Source organism: Moschus berezovskii, chromosome 23 (genome assembly GCF_049115385.1).
Source record: "Moschus berezovskii isolate FMDL1 chromosome 23, NW_MosBer_1.0, whole genome shotgun sequence".
In the NCBI taxonomy this organism is placed as follows: Eukaryota; Metazoa; Chordata; class Mammalia; order Artiodactyla; family Moschidae; genus Moschus; species Moschus berezovskii.
This window is the reverse complement of record NC_142482.1, coordinates 39,396,658-39,409,918: the sequence shown is the minus strand read 5'-3', so window position 1 is coordinate 39,409,918 and position 13,261 is coordinate 39,396,658. Positions and strand designations below refer to the sequence as shown.

General features: G+C 44.1%; 1 protein-coding gene across 1 annotated transcript; it reads left to right on the top strand.

Moving 5' to 3' along the window:
- Positions 1-11,565: 11,565 nt before the first annotated feature.
- On the top strand, positions 11,566-12,455 carry LOC129537000 (transmembrane emp24 domain-containing protein 2). The gene has a single exon (XM_055396265.2). It carries the CDS (start codon positions 11,587-11,589, stop codon positions 12,190-12,192), a length of 606 nt encoding a protein of 201 aa, XP_055252240.2. The 5' UTR covers positions 11,566-11,586; the 3' UTR covers positions 12,193-12,455.
- The last annotated feature ends 806 nt before the right edge of the window (positions 12,456-13,261 follow it).

Below are 13,261 nucleotides of genomic sequence, written 5' to 3'. Positions count from 1 at the left end.
TTGTCTTTTTGTGGCTGGTTTATTTCACTGAAAGTAATATCCTCAAGGTTCATCCATGTTGTAGCATGTGTTAGAATTCCCATTTCTTTCTTCCTTTATTATTTTTATTTATTTTGGCTGTGGCGGGTCTCCCCGCTACACCCAGGGGCCTTCTCTAGTTGTGTCCAGCGGTGGCTACTCTCTAGTTGCAGTGAATGGGCTTCTCATTGTGGTAGCTTCTTTTGTTGCCGAGCATGCGCTCGAAAGCACAGGCTCAGTAGTTGTTTTCTTTTAAGGTTGAGTAATATTCCATCATTTGTGTAGACCATGTTTTGTTTACTCATTCATTCACTGATGAACACTTGGATTGCTTTCACCTTTCACCTTTTAGCTGTTGTGAATAGTGCTGCTATGAATGTGGGTATATAAATATCTCTCTGAAATTCTGCTTTTGGTTATTTTGGGTATATCCCCAGAAGTGGAATTGCTGGATCATATGGTAATTCCGTTTTTAATTTCTTAAGGAACCACTACTCTGTTTTCCACAGCGGCTCCATGATTTTACATTCCTACCAACAGTGCATAAGTGTTTTAATTGCTTCATATCCTCAGGAACACTTGTTATTTTCTATTTTGATAGTAGCCATCCTAATGGTGAGGTGGCATAAAACCTTTTAAACACAGGTTTTCTGATAATTTTGATCTTCCAAACTCCTAACTTTGCATAAAGTCCTAAATTCCCTAATCACAATGTTTTTATTAAAGAATATTTTTAGGAAACAATACCCCCCATGGTTAGAGAAAGGATATTCTATGTCATTTAAACAGTCTTTACCAAATATAAAGGTAAACATTTGAATTCTACTTTAATTTTCTTTCATTATGAATGAAGTTGAACTTTTCACTGTAATTGTTAATTAGTTATGATTTCTCTGCTGTGAATTGGGTCTGAATTTCTTACATGGTACAATATAAAGCAGAAATAACTACTGAATGTTTTCTGTGTACCAGCTACTCTTCTAAGAATTTCACATGTAGTAGCGCAGTTAATCCCGACCCACCATGAGGCAGGTGCAACGATTAATCTCATTTTTATGGAGGAAACAGAAGAATGCAGAGGTCAGGGAACTTGTCCAAGGCCCTACCCAGGAAGCCTGGATTCAGAGTCTGTGCCCTTAGCTACAGAATGGCCAATATTTTCCTAACCTGCTTGATTTTTTTTCTATTAACTATAAAATTAAAAAATAATTATCAGCCTATGCCTTTCTTTTGTTACCACTTTTTTTTTGGCCATGCCCTTGGCAGTGAAAGCAGAGTCCTAACCACTGGACCGCCAGGGAATTCCCAGTACATTTCTTTTTCTTTCAGCCAGTCTAGAATATTCTGTCCTTTTCAGATAATAAAAAATGTTTTATATTAGATGTTTATATATGTATTAATATGTATTTTCTTTCCTTTCTTTTTCATTTTTATGCAGACTCTTATGCAAACCATTTTTAAAGTCTTTGATTTGTACAATATTGTTTCTGTTTTAAGTTTTGGTTCTTTTTTTTGGCCTTGAAGCATGTGAGATCTCAGCTCTCCAACCAAGTTTCAAAATCCCACTCCCTGCATTGGAAGGTAAAGTCTTAACCACTGGACTGCCAAGGAAGCCCCTGTATGTATTTTCCAAAGAACTTCTCTCTGAAACCATTTATTGAATTATACTTTTTGTTCCATCGTTTCGTGATGGTACCTTTCTGCTGGTCTTTATCTCCTAATCGCTGTTTAATAAACGTTATATATTCAGTCATCTCTTTGAGGATCCTGAAGTCTCTTTCTGGTCATTCTGTTTTTTTCACTTCCTTTGGCATGACTCTGCCTCTGGAGTATTGAGGCTGCTGGCTGCTTTTCTTAGTATTAGTTTCTGTATATTGTGGAATTTTAGTTTCCAGGTCATTTCCAGGTTTTCCATCTTTCTTCTGCGGTTCCTCACTCCTCCTTGTCCAGTGACTGAGCAGTTGCCCTCCCCAAGGGCCCTGTCCAGTGTGAAGTCTTCTATGGCAGCCAGGGCTCCTGCCCTGGCCTGACCTGCCGATGACTCAGGTCCAGCCCCATGGCCAAAGGAGGCTAGGTTACAGCCATGTGCAGCACTGTATGCTCTGTAGGCCACAGCCCCAGGCAAAATCAGTAGCAACTTATTTCAACCTTTTTTTTTTTTTTGAGATGATGGGAAGAGACCAATCACAGCTCCTGAATTTTTGATATGAATTGACTACTCTGGTCCCCCAGCTCAAGTGGGCAATTAAATTCTTTTTCATCACTCGACAGGACTTGAATTACCAGCTACCCTTGACTGTATCCAGACTCCAAAAAGCTACAGCATCAGCCTTGTTCATCTTTTGCGCTTTTATATTCAATTCTGGGAATACCCATAAGGATAGTGTCCCCTTGTTAAAAATGGATTTTTTATTTTATCTTACAGTTTATCCACCATTGCTTTGTACTGGAAGCCTTGGGTTCTCTATTCTGTCTCACTCATGTGTCTGTGTCTTTATGTACAAGCATTCATTGTTGCCTTCTCTCTCTTATTTTTTCACTGTAGCTCTCTGCTATGAGTTAAGGAGCCTCACAAATTCCTCCAATCATGTCCTGGTCGCTTTCTCCAGACTGGATCAGGTAGGAAGCTTTACAGCAGTAATCTGACATGAGAGAGGAGGAGATGGTGCTGTCCCCCCACCCAATGTGAGGACGCATCAGTGGAGCCCTGGGGTTGCTCTTCTGAAACAGCAGGAAGGTTTCTCCTTGGGAGTTCCATGCCAACGTGTCAGCAAGGGTCTCCAGCCAGGCTAGAACCAGCACCAGGGAGAATAGCAGAATGAATGTTGGTGGCTTGACAGGATTCCTAGATGGACAACCAGAAGTTTAGAATCTGAGGGATTCCTGCAGAAAATAATGGTATATACAGCAGCCAGGATGTACCTGCACCATGTCCGTAGGACCCCACGAGTAAATTGTCCAACATTCCACACTAGAGGAGGGCACATCCATGGCCCCGGGTCCTTCCCCATCTCCTGCTGCACCAGAATATTTCTCATGCCACAGGCAAGGTGATCTAAACACTCAGCTGCATACAAAGTGGTGCCTCTTGTGCAGCATAAACAGAACCAGATCTTTGGCTTGAGGGCCCTCATGGCTATGAATTCAGGGGCAGGGAGCAGCAGCCTCTGCCCCACCAGAGGCCCTGGCTCCCTTTCTGTCATTCGGCCTGCGATCAGGCTTAGTGGGGCTGACAGAGGTGTGGACACGGGGCAGGCTCCCCCAGTACCAGACACACAGGGCTCTCTGCCTGGCCAGACTGTCTCTTGAGATGCCTGTGTGAGTCTGCCCCAGAAACACGTTCTTCCTGGAACTGGGTGTCATCTCAGGACAGAGAATATCAGGAGTCATAACTTGGCCTTGTGGCAAGTGAAGTCAGCTAGTCTGGCCAGAGACTACAGGTTGTTGGGCTTGGGCTTTGGGCCTGAGCCGGGACTTGTAGTGGGGAACCTCTGGGAGTGCCACCAGGGGGAGCCCTTTCCACATCTTAGATGTGCTGGTGTGCGCACACCTGAGTTTCTACATGATGACTGTATTAAATTGTGCCTCCATTTTCCTATTTATGTAGTCAAGCTCGTCTCCTGCCATGGTTCAGGTTCTAACTTACTTCGATGTAGTTATGTAATGTTGAAATCACACATCACAGTGTGGGCTCGGAGAGAGAAAAGAGGGGTTGCATGTGTCTTCACTCCCCAAATGCCCCCATCCCGTCCACCTCACCTGGCAACCAAGGTCTTGAGATCATCCTGAAGCTATAGTGGCCCCAGCAGCAGGTGAAGAGGGACATCAATGTACGGAGGCGCCTAGATTTGCTGCACGGCCCTCCAGCAGGCACCTTTGCTAGGATGGAGAGCTTTGGCTGCTGGCAAATCCTTCCTGCTCTTTTTGGATGCCCTGGAGGCTGCAGGTGGGGCTACGAGTGGTTCGAGGAGGCTCAGGGAAGATCTGCCTGGGTGAGAAGAGAGTGTGGCTGCATCTGAGGAGGGCAGTGGCTGACCCAACTTTCGGTGTATAGGAGGGTCACTGGGGAGGGAGCTGAAAAGAGGGGCTGAGCAGGGCAAGATGGAGCCAAGGGGACCTTTCCAACATGAATGTCACAGTTGGATTCGGGCTCCCTGTAAAGAACCTCATGCTCCCTGGCTGGGTCACAACACTGAAGGGTGGTGCTGTTAGAAGCCATCGAGTAAGTCTGAAGGAATTTCAGGGTCTTGGGGGCCTTATTATTCTCTGGTGCTGGCTGAGGAAAGGCCAGGCCCTTCTAGAAAAAGAACCATGTCCAACACAGTCCTGCGCACGTTGTAGGTAAGAGATGGTAGGAGGAGGGAGAGACTGAGGTGGAGAGAGGAGGCAGAAGGTAGGGTCTGCTGATCTCTGGCTCCTGTGTTTCAAACACTAGTCCCCCTGAGGGAAATAAATGGATTCAGGACATAAACCTGGCACTTAGAGACTAAGAGCCACCCCCCAACTCCGGAAGGGAAGGGATTCCCTTGGAGTGAGAGTGAGGGACTCTATGAAGCTGTGGACATTGGGGGTCGTAGAGGATGGGGGCTTTGGGCTGAGCCCTGGGAAAGGGGCAGAGATGGCAGAAAAGTCTGTAACAGCAGGGAGATGGTCTGGCTTCTCAGAGCCTGCAGTCGCTGAGGAGGAAGCAGCATGTGGAGCTGCCCAGAGGGCAGAACCTCAGCTGCCTTACAGCCGAGCCCTTGGCCCCAGCTAGAGGCAGGAGAGCTGCTCCCCACACAAAAGCGCCGTGTCCCCCAGGGAGCATGGGAAGGAAAGCTGTAGCAGATTTGTGCGGTGGATACTTCCCAGTGAAGACAACATATCATCCTATAGCCCCATGTGACAAAGCAGTGAAGCTACAGACAAAAAGTCGAATGGAAGAAGCCAGATCCGAAAAGGCACAGAGTGTATGATTCCATTTATGAAAAGCTCAAGTCCAGACAAAATTGTAGAGGCCAGAAGAATGGTTACCCTCAGGGGAGGGGAGTGACTAAAAGGAAACATGAGGGAGGCCCCTGGCATTTGGGAATGTTCTATTTCTTAGTCTAGGTGCTTGTTGCATAGATGTGCTTGCTCGGTGTATGAAAGTTCACTGGGATTTGTGTGCCTTTCTATACAGATGTTATATTTGTGTAAAACATTTTTTTTTAAGTGCAAAAAAACGAGACTCCAGAATTGAGTGAGGAGGTGGGAGCGCTTTTCTATTATTTCAGTGGCCACTGTGCTCCAAGCCCTCCTCATAGGATCTTTGCTCCCATCTTATCAAGAGGAGGGGAGGCAGGGCAGAATTTAAATCTTGAAGGACTTTTACTCTTTCATGTTTGACATCTTCTGTGAATCTATATATATTGACAAACTGTTTAATGGCATCCTGAATTGATCTCATGCATTTTTCAGCTCCTGTGAAAACTAAAATGGATAAAATGGGGTTTGTGTTATTGTGAGCCTGCAATTTGCTTCCTCCTTCATAAAATACTAGCTGGACCTCCAGTATATGAGCATCAGCATCTGTAAATACAGCAACATTACTGGTGGGCTACTCACATCAAGCAGGCAGACACTGTTGATCAAGCTGGAGGTCTCCTTGATATCGTCTCCTGGTCTCCTGGTATTGTCTCGAAAGCCCCCAGTTTCACTGCTGCTGGCAAGTCTCAACTCACCTGGATTCACCTGGAGGAAGGGGACTAATTCTTTCCACTGTTGGCGATAAAAGATGGCCACAAATGCTTTTGGCCACTTCTCCCATTGAGAAATGGGGTCTTCTTGAATTTGAGTGGGTTCAACAGAAGTTGGTGGAGGTGATGCTGAGCCACTTTCCAGACCTAGGCAACCTCCATTTCCAATCTCTTGGAACACTCTCTGGGAGCCCAAGCCACCATGCAGGAAGTCCAGATTCCCTGATGCTGCATGCTGGAGCAGCCATGCCCAGCACTGTGGTCACACCAGAAGAGCCCAGTTGTCCCCCCAGGGAGACAGAAATATGAGGGAAGCTGTCTTGAACACTTTGGACTGGCCCATCTGCCAACTGAGAGTGGCAGACACTCCTAGTCCACATTGATAGGAGTAGAATTGCTGAAATGACAGGTAAAATCATGAGTGAGGCTGTTTTAAGTCACTAGGTTTGGAGTAGTTATGCAGCAATAGGTAACTGAAACATCTGAATTGCTACCAGGACCAGAGCCTCCATGTCCTTGGTTCTGTAAGAATCCATCTCCTTGACTTACTTTTCCTATGCGACTACTACAGAACTTGCAAACTCTTCATTCCATTAGAATTCTTTTTGTTGCCAGGCTTGTGGCAGAATAATTTATAGTGGAATTATTTTTTGTTCTGTTCTTATTGCACTATGTATGTCTCCCCCACTGAGAAAGTTATGAAGCTTTTGCTTTCAATTCTGAGCTTCTGTTTTGGGTATAGAGAGAGTGGGTGGGTGTTGGAATTTGGATTATGTGCAAACACCTAGGCTGAGAGAGACAGAAGTGGGCTGTGGGTATGTGCTGAGCAGCAGAGGCTGAGAATCTCTGGGATCTGGAAGAGTGGTGCCCTCCCTGAAATGAGTAGTGGAGTCCTAGATCCCTAATTGTGCCCAGAGCACACCCAGACTGGACGATAGCGGGGGGATGCTCAAAGAGGACAGAAATGGTTTCTCACAGGCTGGAGCACATAGGCCAGGGTCCCCAGGGGAGACTCTGCAGTTGGTGATATGGACATCTGTAAGGGGCAATCTGGGCCTGATGCAGGGGGCTCCAGGGTTGACAGCAACCTCTGAAATCAGAGAGAACAACAAAAACAATGGCTGCTGCTATGGACTGGATGTTTGTATCATCCCCACAGTCATGTGTTGAAGCCCTATCCCCAGTGCGATGGTATTGTAATGGGTGGGAGGTAATCAGGTCTAGATGAGGTCATGAGGGTGGAGCCCATATAAATGATGAAGAGACCAGAGCACGCCTCCCCTCAGCACCATGTCATGTGAGGACACAATGAGAAGGTGGCCATCTACAAACCAGGAAGAGAACTCTTACCAGACACTAAAGCTACCAGTACCTGGACTTCCCAGCCTCTAGAACTGTGAGAAAGAGACGTGTGTTGTTTAAGCCACCTTGTCTGTGGTATTTTGTTGCAGCAGCCTGAGCTGCCAGCTACCCTAGTTAGCAAGTCCAGGGACTTGCTCTCATCTCTTCTGGCACTGCTTAAACCCCTGATGTTTTAGAGTCTCATGAAGGGTGGAGGGAGCCCCACTAATGACTAGGGTTGAATTTCCTTCTAGTCTGGCAGTTTGGGACACAAAGCAGATTTCATTTAATTGAGAAAAAATGAGGAATGTGATATTTCATGCACATTTTGTAACCAAAAATGATAAATGTAACATGCTTCTCAAGCCATCCGGAACATTTCATGGCTTTTTCTTTACTGCATTGAAGGCTCCTCTGGCTATTGAATTCTTGGTATTTTCCTTGGCAGGATTTTCGTGAAACGTCTCCAGGGTTTGGATTTATTTAATTATTTAAATAAAAAGGGCATGGAAACAGAGGAGGGGCTTGCACAGAAAAGTAAAACCCAAATATTTTTGATGCATGTCCTTTGTTTTTCACTTACTGAACATCTGGTCTCTGTATTCTTTGATTTTAACAAATCACTTATGGATTTTTAAATTTTCCAATCTTCTTAAAGAGATTACATTTATGTAGTTTAAAATGAAAAACATATCAAAAGGTACATGAGAAATATCACCCCCACTTAGGTCTCTCTCTCTGTTTTCTCTCACTTTGCCCCTGTAAGAACCATTTTTAATATAATAGTGACTTTTTTTTATCCTTCCAAAGTTCCTTTGTGCAAATGTACTTTTTTTTCTTTCTTTCTTTTTTTAAATACTTCTTTGGGCTGTGCTGGGGCTTTGTTGCTGCACAGGCTTTTCTCTAGTTGCAGCGGGCAGGGGCTACTCTAGTTGTGGTGTATGGGCTTCTCATAGTGATGGCTTCTCTTGGTGTGGAGCATTGACTTGCGGGCTTCAGTAGTGATGGCCTGTGGGCTCAGTAGTTGTGGCTCACAAGCTCTAGAGCACAGGCTCAATGGTTGCGGAGCACAGGCTCCGAAGCACATGGGAGCCTCCTGGACCGGGAATCAAACCTGTGTTTCTTACACTGGTAGACAGATTCTTTATCACTGAGCCATCAAGAAAGCCCTGTTTTCTTCTTTCTTACACAAAAAAGCATATTATATATATCCTGCTCCTTCTTTTTTAAAAATTTAACTACTTCCTCTGGGTATCTTTCAATATCAGAACACATAAAACTCTTCCTCTAGTGTTTGGAAACTATTCCATTGATGTTCCCAACCTTGGCTCAAATGGTAAAGAATCTGCCTGCAATGCAGGAGACCCAGGTTTGATCCCTGGGTTGGGAAGATCCCCTGGAGAAGGGACTGGCAACCCACTCCAGTACTCTTGCCTGGAGAATCCCATGGACAGAGTAGCCTGGTGGGCTACAGTAGTCCATGGGGTCAAAAAGAGTTGGATACAACTCAGTGACTTAGCACACGTAAGGAAATGGCAACCCACTCCAGTGTTCTCGCCTGGAGAATCCCAGGGAAGGGGGAGCCCGGTGGGCTGCCGTCTATGGGGTCACACAGAGTCGGACACGACTGAAGTGACTTAGCAGCAGCAGCAGCAGGCTGTATAGTAATATAGTTGGCCCTCCATATCTTCAGTTTCTGCAGCCACAGATTCAACCAACTGTGGATCACGTGATATGTTTACCCCGAGAGGCTGGCTGAATTTGTGGATGTGGAACTGGCAAATACAGAGAGTTGGCTACAGGACTTAAGCATCATCAGATTTTGGGACCCCTTGTGGGTACTAGAACCAATGCCCCGCAGCTACTATGGTACGACTCTATTATAAAATAGAGATGAGAGATGCTGACATATTTTGAGAAGTCTATCACAAAAACTTGAGTGTTTAGCAAATGTATTCAGTTCAGTTCAGTCGCTCAGTCGTGTCTGACTCTTTGCGACCCCATGAATCACAGCACGCCAGGCCTCCCTGTCCATCACCAAATCCCGGAGTTCACTCAAACTCATGTCCATCGAGTCGGTGATGCCATCCAGCCATCTCATTCTCTGTCATCCCCTTCTCCTGCCCCCAATCCCTCCCAGCATCAGAGTCTTTTCCAGTGAGTCAACTCGTCGCATGAGGTGGCCAAAGTATTGGAGTTTCATCTTCAGCATCAGTCCTTCCAGTGAACACCCAGGATTGATCTCCTTTAGAATGGACTGGTTGGATCTCCTTGCAGTCCAAGGGACTCTCAAGAGTCTTCTCCAGCACCACAGTTCAAAAGCATCAATTCTTCGGCGATCAGCTTTCTTCACAGTCCAACTCTCACATCCATACATGACCACTGGAAGAACGATAGCCTTGACGAGATGGACCTTTGTTGGCAAAGTAATGTCTCTGCTTTTTAATATACTTTCCTTCCAAGGAGTAAGCGTCTTTTAATTTCACGGCTGCAATCAGCATCCGCAGTGATTTTGGAACCCCAAAAAATAAAGTCTGACACTGTTTCCACTGTTTCCCCATCTATTTCCCATGAAGTGATGGGACCAGATGCCATGATCTTAGTTTTCTGAATGTTGAGCTTCAAGCCAACCTTTTCACTCTCTTCTTTCACTTTCATCAAGAGGCTTTTGAGTTCCTCTTCACTTTCTGCCATAAGGGTAGTGTCATCTGCATATCTGAGGTTATTGATATTTCTCCCAGCAATCTTGATTCCAGTGTGTGCTTCTTCCAGCCCAGCGTTCCTCATATGCAAATGCATTATGAAAAAAAATCAACCAAGTGCAAGTATCTTGTCACGGAAGCATAGGATCCAAGCCTCCAGTTATTGTAGGAATTGAAATTGAATGTAATAAAGGTCCAGCCATTGTAAGGGAACTAGTATTCCAAAAGATGAGGGAAGCTGAGGACTATGTCAAGATACAAACACGAAAGAGTGTCACAATTTACTTATTCTTTGCCTTCTCTTAGGGATGGAACAAGATTAAAGATTAACCCAGGAAGCATATAGTACAGTTGGCTTCCTCCCTTATACAATTCCAAGTTTTCATTTTCCGTGTTAACATTCATATGGAATTGATTTTGAGTATAGAGAGAAAATCTTAATCGTTAATGTATTTCATATGGTTAGAAACAAAATACCATTTATGTTATGTAATATAATAAAAGTGTCTTCCCACTAGAAAATGTATATTTCCCATTAGAAATGTATATTTTACCATATACCTGCTGACCTAAAACAAATAAACTGCCAGTTACTTCCCTAGCAAAGGTAAGTTTACTCTGGATCAGCAAAAATTGCAATTCAGAGCCTGTAACCACAGCAAGCCGAATACAAGTCCTTGAGCAGGAAGGGGTGGAAAACTCTTTTTAAAAGGGGAAAAGGAAGTTGGGAGGGCTGTAGTAAATAGAGAGTCTGCTGGAGAAATTGAGAGTTCAGAGTATAGTGGCTTGACATTGGCTGAGTTGTGACAACCTCTCATTGGCTGAACTCTTGCCAGGAAGAAGAGGAAGTCTTTCTTCTTTCTGTTGGGCTTTGCTATTGTCATGGGGTGTGAGAGCTCCCCCTTCTGGCCTCTTGACTATTTTAATTGAGGTTTCCATTTATCAATTTTTATATATCAAATTCTATTTTTAAATTTTAATTAATTTATTGACTGCACTGGGTCTTCATTGCTGAGCAGGCTTATTCTAGTTGCCGTGAGGGGGACCTACTGTCTAGTTGCAGTGTGCGGGCTTTTCACTGTGATGACTTCTCTTGCTGGGAAGCACAGGCTCTAGGGTACATAGATTCAGTAGTTGTGTCTTGCTGGCTCTAGAGCACAAGCTCAGTAATTGTGGCATGTGGACTCAGTTGCCCTGCGACATATAGGACCAGGGATTGAACCTGACCAGGGATTGAACCTGTGTCCCCTGCATTATGGGGTGGATTCTTAACCATTGGGCAACCAGGGAAGTCCCAATATACCAAATTTTTATGTACAACTTAGATCTCTTTGTGGGCTTTAGTTAGCTTCATTGGTTAAGCGGTTTTAGTACCAGCAAGACTTGATTTTAACTACAGGTCTTTCCAGTGTATTTTAACATCTAGTAGGTCTGACACCCTTTCATTCCTTCTATTTTTTTTTCTCAAAATCTCTTGAAAATTTATTACATTAAAAGTCCTCTTATTATTGTAGTTATCTTATATTCAAAGATAACTTGGGGAAAATGGATGTATTTACAATATTGAGGATTCACATTCAAGAACTTGGGGTATTCATAATAATGTTTATGGGCCTTCAAAAATGTCTAATCTTCTTTTCAGGGATGTGAATGGATGCGTTTCTCTTGAGTATGTTCCTTATGTATTTTATATATCAATATTGTGAATAAGAATTTTCTGGGAGGCGGTGGCGGCTGAGAAGGCAGCGGTGGCGGCAGCGACAATGGCAGCTCCGGAGGCCGCAGTCCCGGTCAGCCCCAGCCCCACCATGGTGACGCTTGCTGAGCTCCTGGTGCTCCTGGCAGCCCTCCTGGCCACGGCCTCGGGCTACTTTGTCAGCATTGACGCGCATGCAGAGGAGTGCTTCTTCGAGCGGGTCTCCTCGGGCACCAAGATGGGCCTCATCTTCGAGGTGGCCGAGGGCGGCTTCCTGGACATCGACGTGGAGATTACAGGACCTGATAATAAAGGAATTTATAAAGGAGACCGGGAGTCCAGTGGGAAATACACATTTGCTGCTCACATGGATGGAACATATAAGTTTTGTTTTAGCAATAGGGTGTCTACCATGACTCCGAAGATAGTGATGTTCACCACTGATATCGGGGAAGCCCCCAAAGGACAAGATATGGAAACAGAAGCTCACCAGAACAAGCTAGAAGAAATGATTAATGAGCTCGCAGTGGCGATGACAGCTGTGAAGCATGAACAGGAATACATGGAAGTTCAAGAGAGAATACACAGAGCAATCAGTGACAACACAAACAGCAGAGTGGTCCTTTGGTCCTTCTTTGAAACTCTTGTTCTAGTTGCCATGACATTGGGACAGATCTACTACCTGAAGAGATTCTTCGAAGTCCGGAGGGTTGTTTAAAAGCCTTTTCCCCATAATCCCAAATTCATAATTCACTGTTTACCAAACATCTTGGTCATAATAATGTCATTAGTTTCTATGTTTTTATTTTCTGAACTGTATCTTCACAGCTTATGTTTCTTTGTGATTAATAGATATTGGGGGAAAACACTTTTTTAGGAAAGCTATAGTGAAAATTTGACATTTGATTGGCATAAATTCATATTTGAATTCTGCCTTCCTTATACAGGCCCTCCCAAAATTCAAACACTGTAAGCCGAATATAGGTGTAGAGTCCTTAGTTTTCTTTCCTTTTGTTTTCAAAATACAGTTTGTTCAGGATAGTACCTTACCGATAGTACTTTACTAAAATGACTCTATTCTTGGGATCCCTTATCCTGCAGTTCAAGTCATTAGAAAGATTCATTTTGTTGAGAAACAACAACCTCAATCTTGACATTTTCTATCCAGCTTGATGGTAGAGCCCTGTGACTAGAGTATGTGACCAGGTTGGTACTTTTATACTTTGTCTATCTTGTTTTCGCTTTAAAGATAAGACTTAAACCAATAACCTTTACGCACCCCTCCAAAGTTTCACTTTGAACCTTAGAACTCAATCACCTCCACTTAAAATTGTTGACATTAGCAGCTAATAACCAATTTTTGGTTTCTGCCTAACCTTGTAAGAAGTCTATTAAAGCCAGTTCTCTGGGTGTTTCAGCAAATGGTAGCTCATTTTCTTTCTATGCTGGCGCATCCACCTTCTCTACTCTTGGCATGTAGGAGGTATGCATTCATGCAATTGGAAAAATCTGGATTTCTGATGCCAAAGGGTTAAAGGATTTCTCTGCAGTGATATACAGCCACTATTTTATTTTTTGATAAGTGGCATTTTGGCCACGGTTTAATTAGGGTACTGAACATCACTGTCAGTACTAGGGTTTTTTTTTTTTCCTTTGGTCTTTCTTTTTTGGCACATGTGAATTTTGTTTTGTATAAAACGAAACGACTTTCTTTTGGTCTCTGATGATGGGTTTAAAAATCAAGGAGCATCTGGTTTTGGTGTGGGGATGATCCAGGATTATGTTGT

What these genes read in the sequence shown, in the direction of transcription:
- LOC129537000 (XM_055396265.2), top strand. Translation starts at nt 11,587, where the DNA reads ATGGTGACGCTTGCTGAGCTCCTGGTGCTCCTGGCAGCCCTCCTGGCC.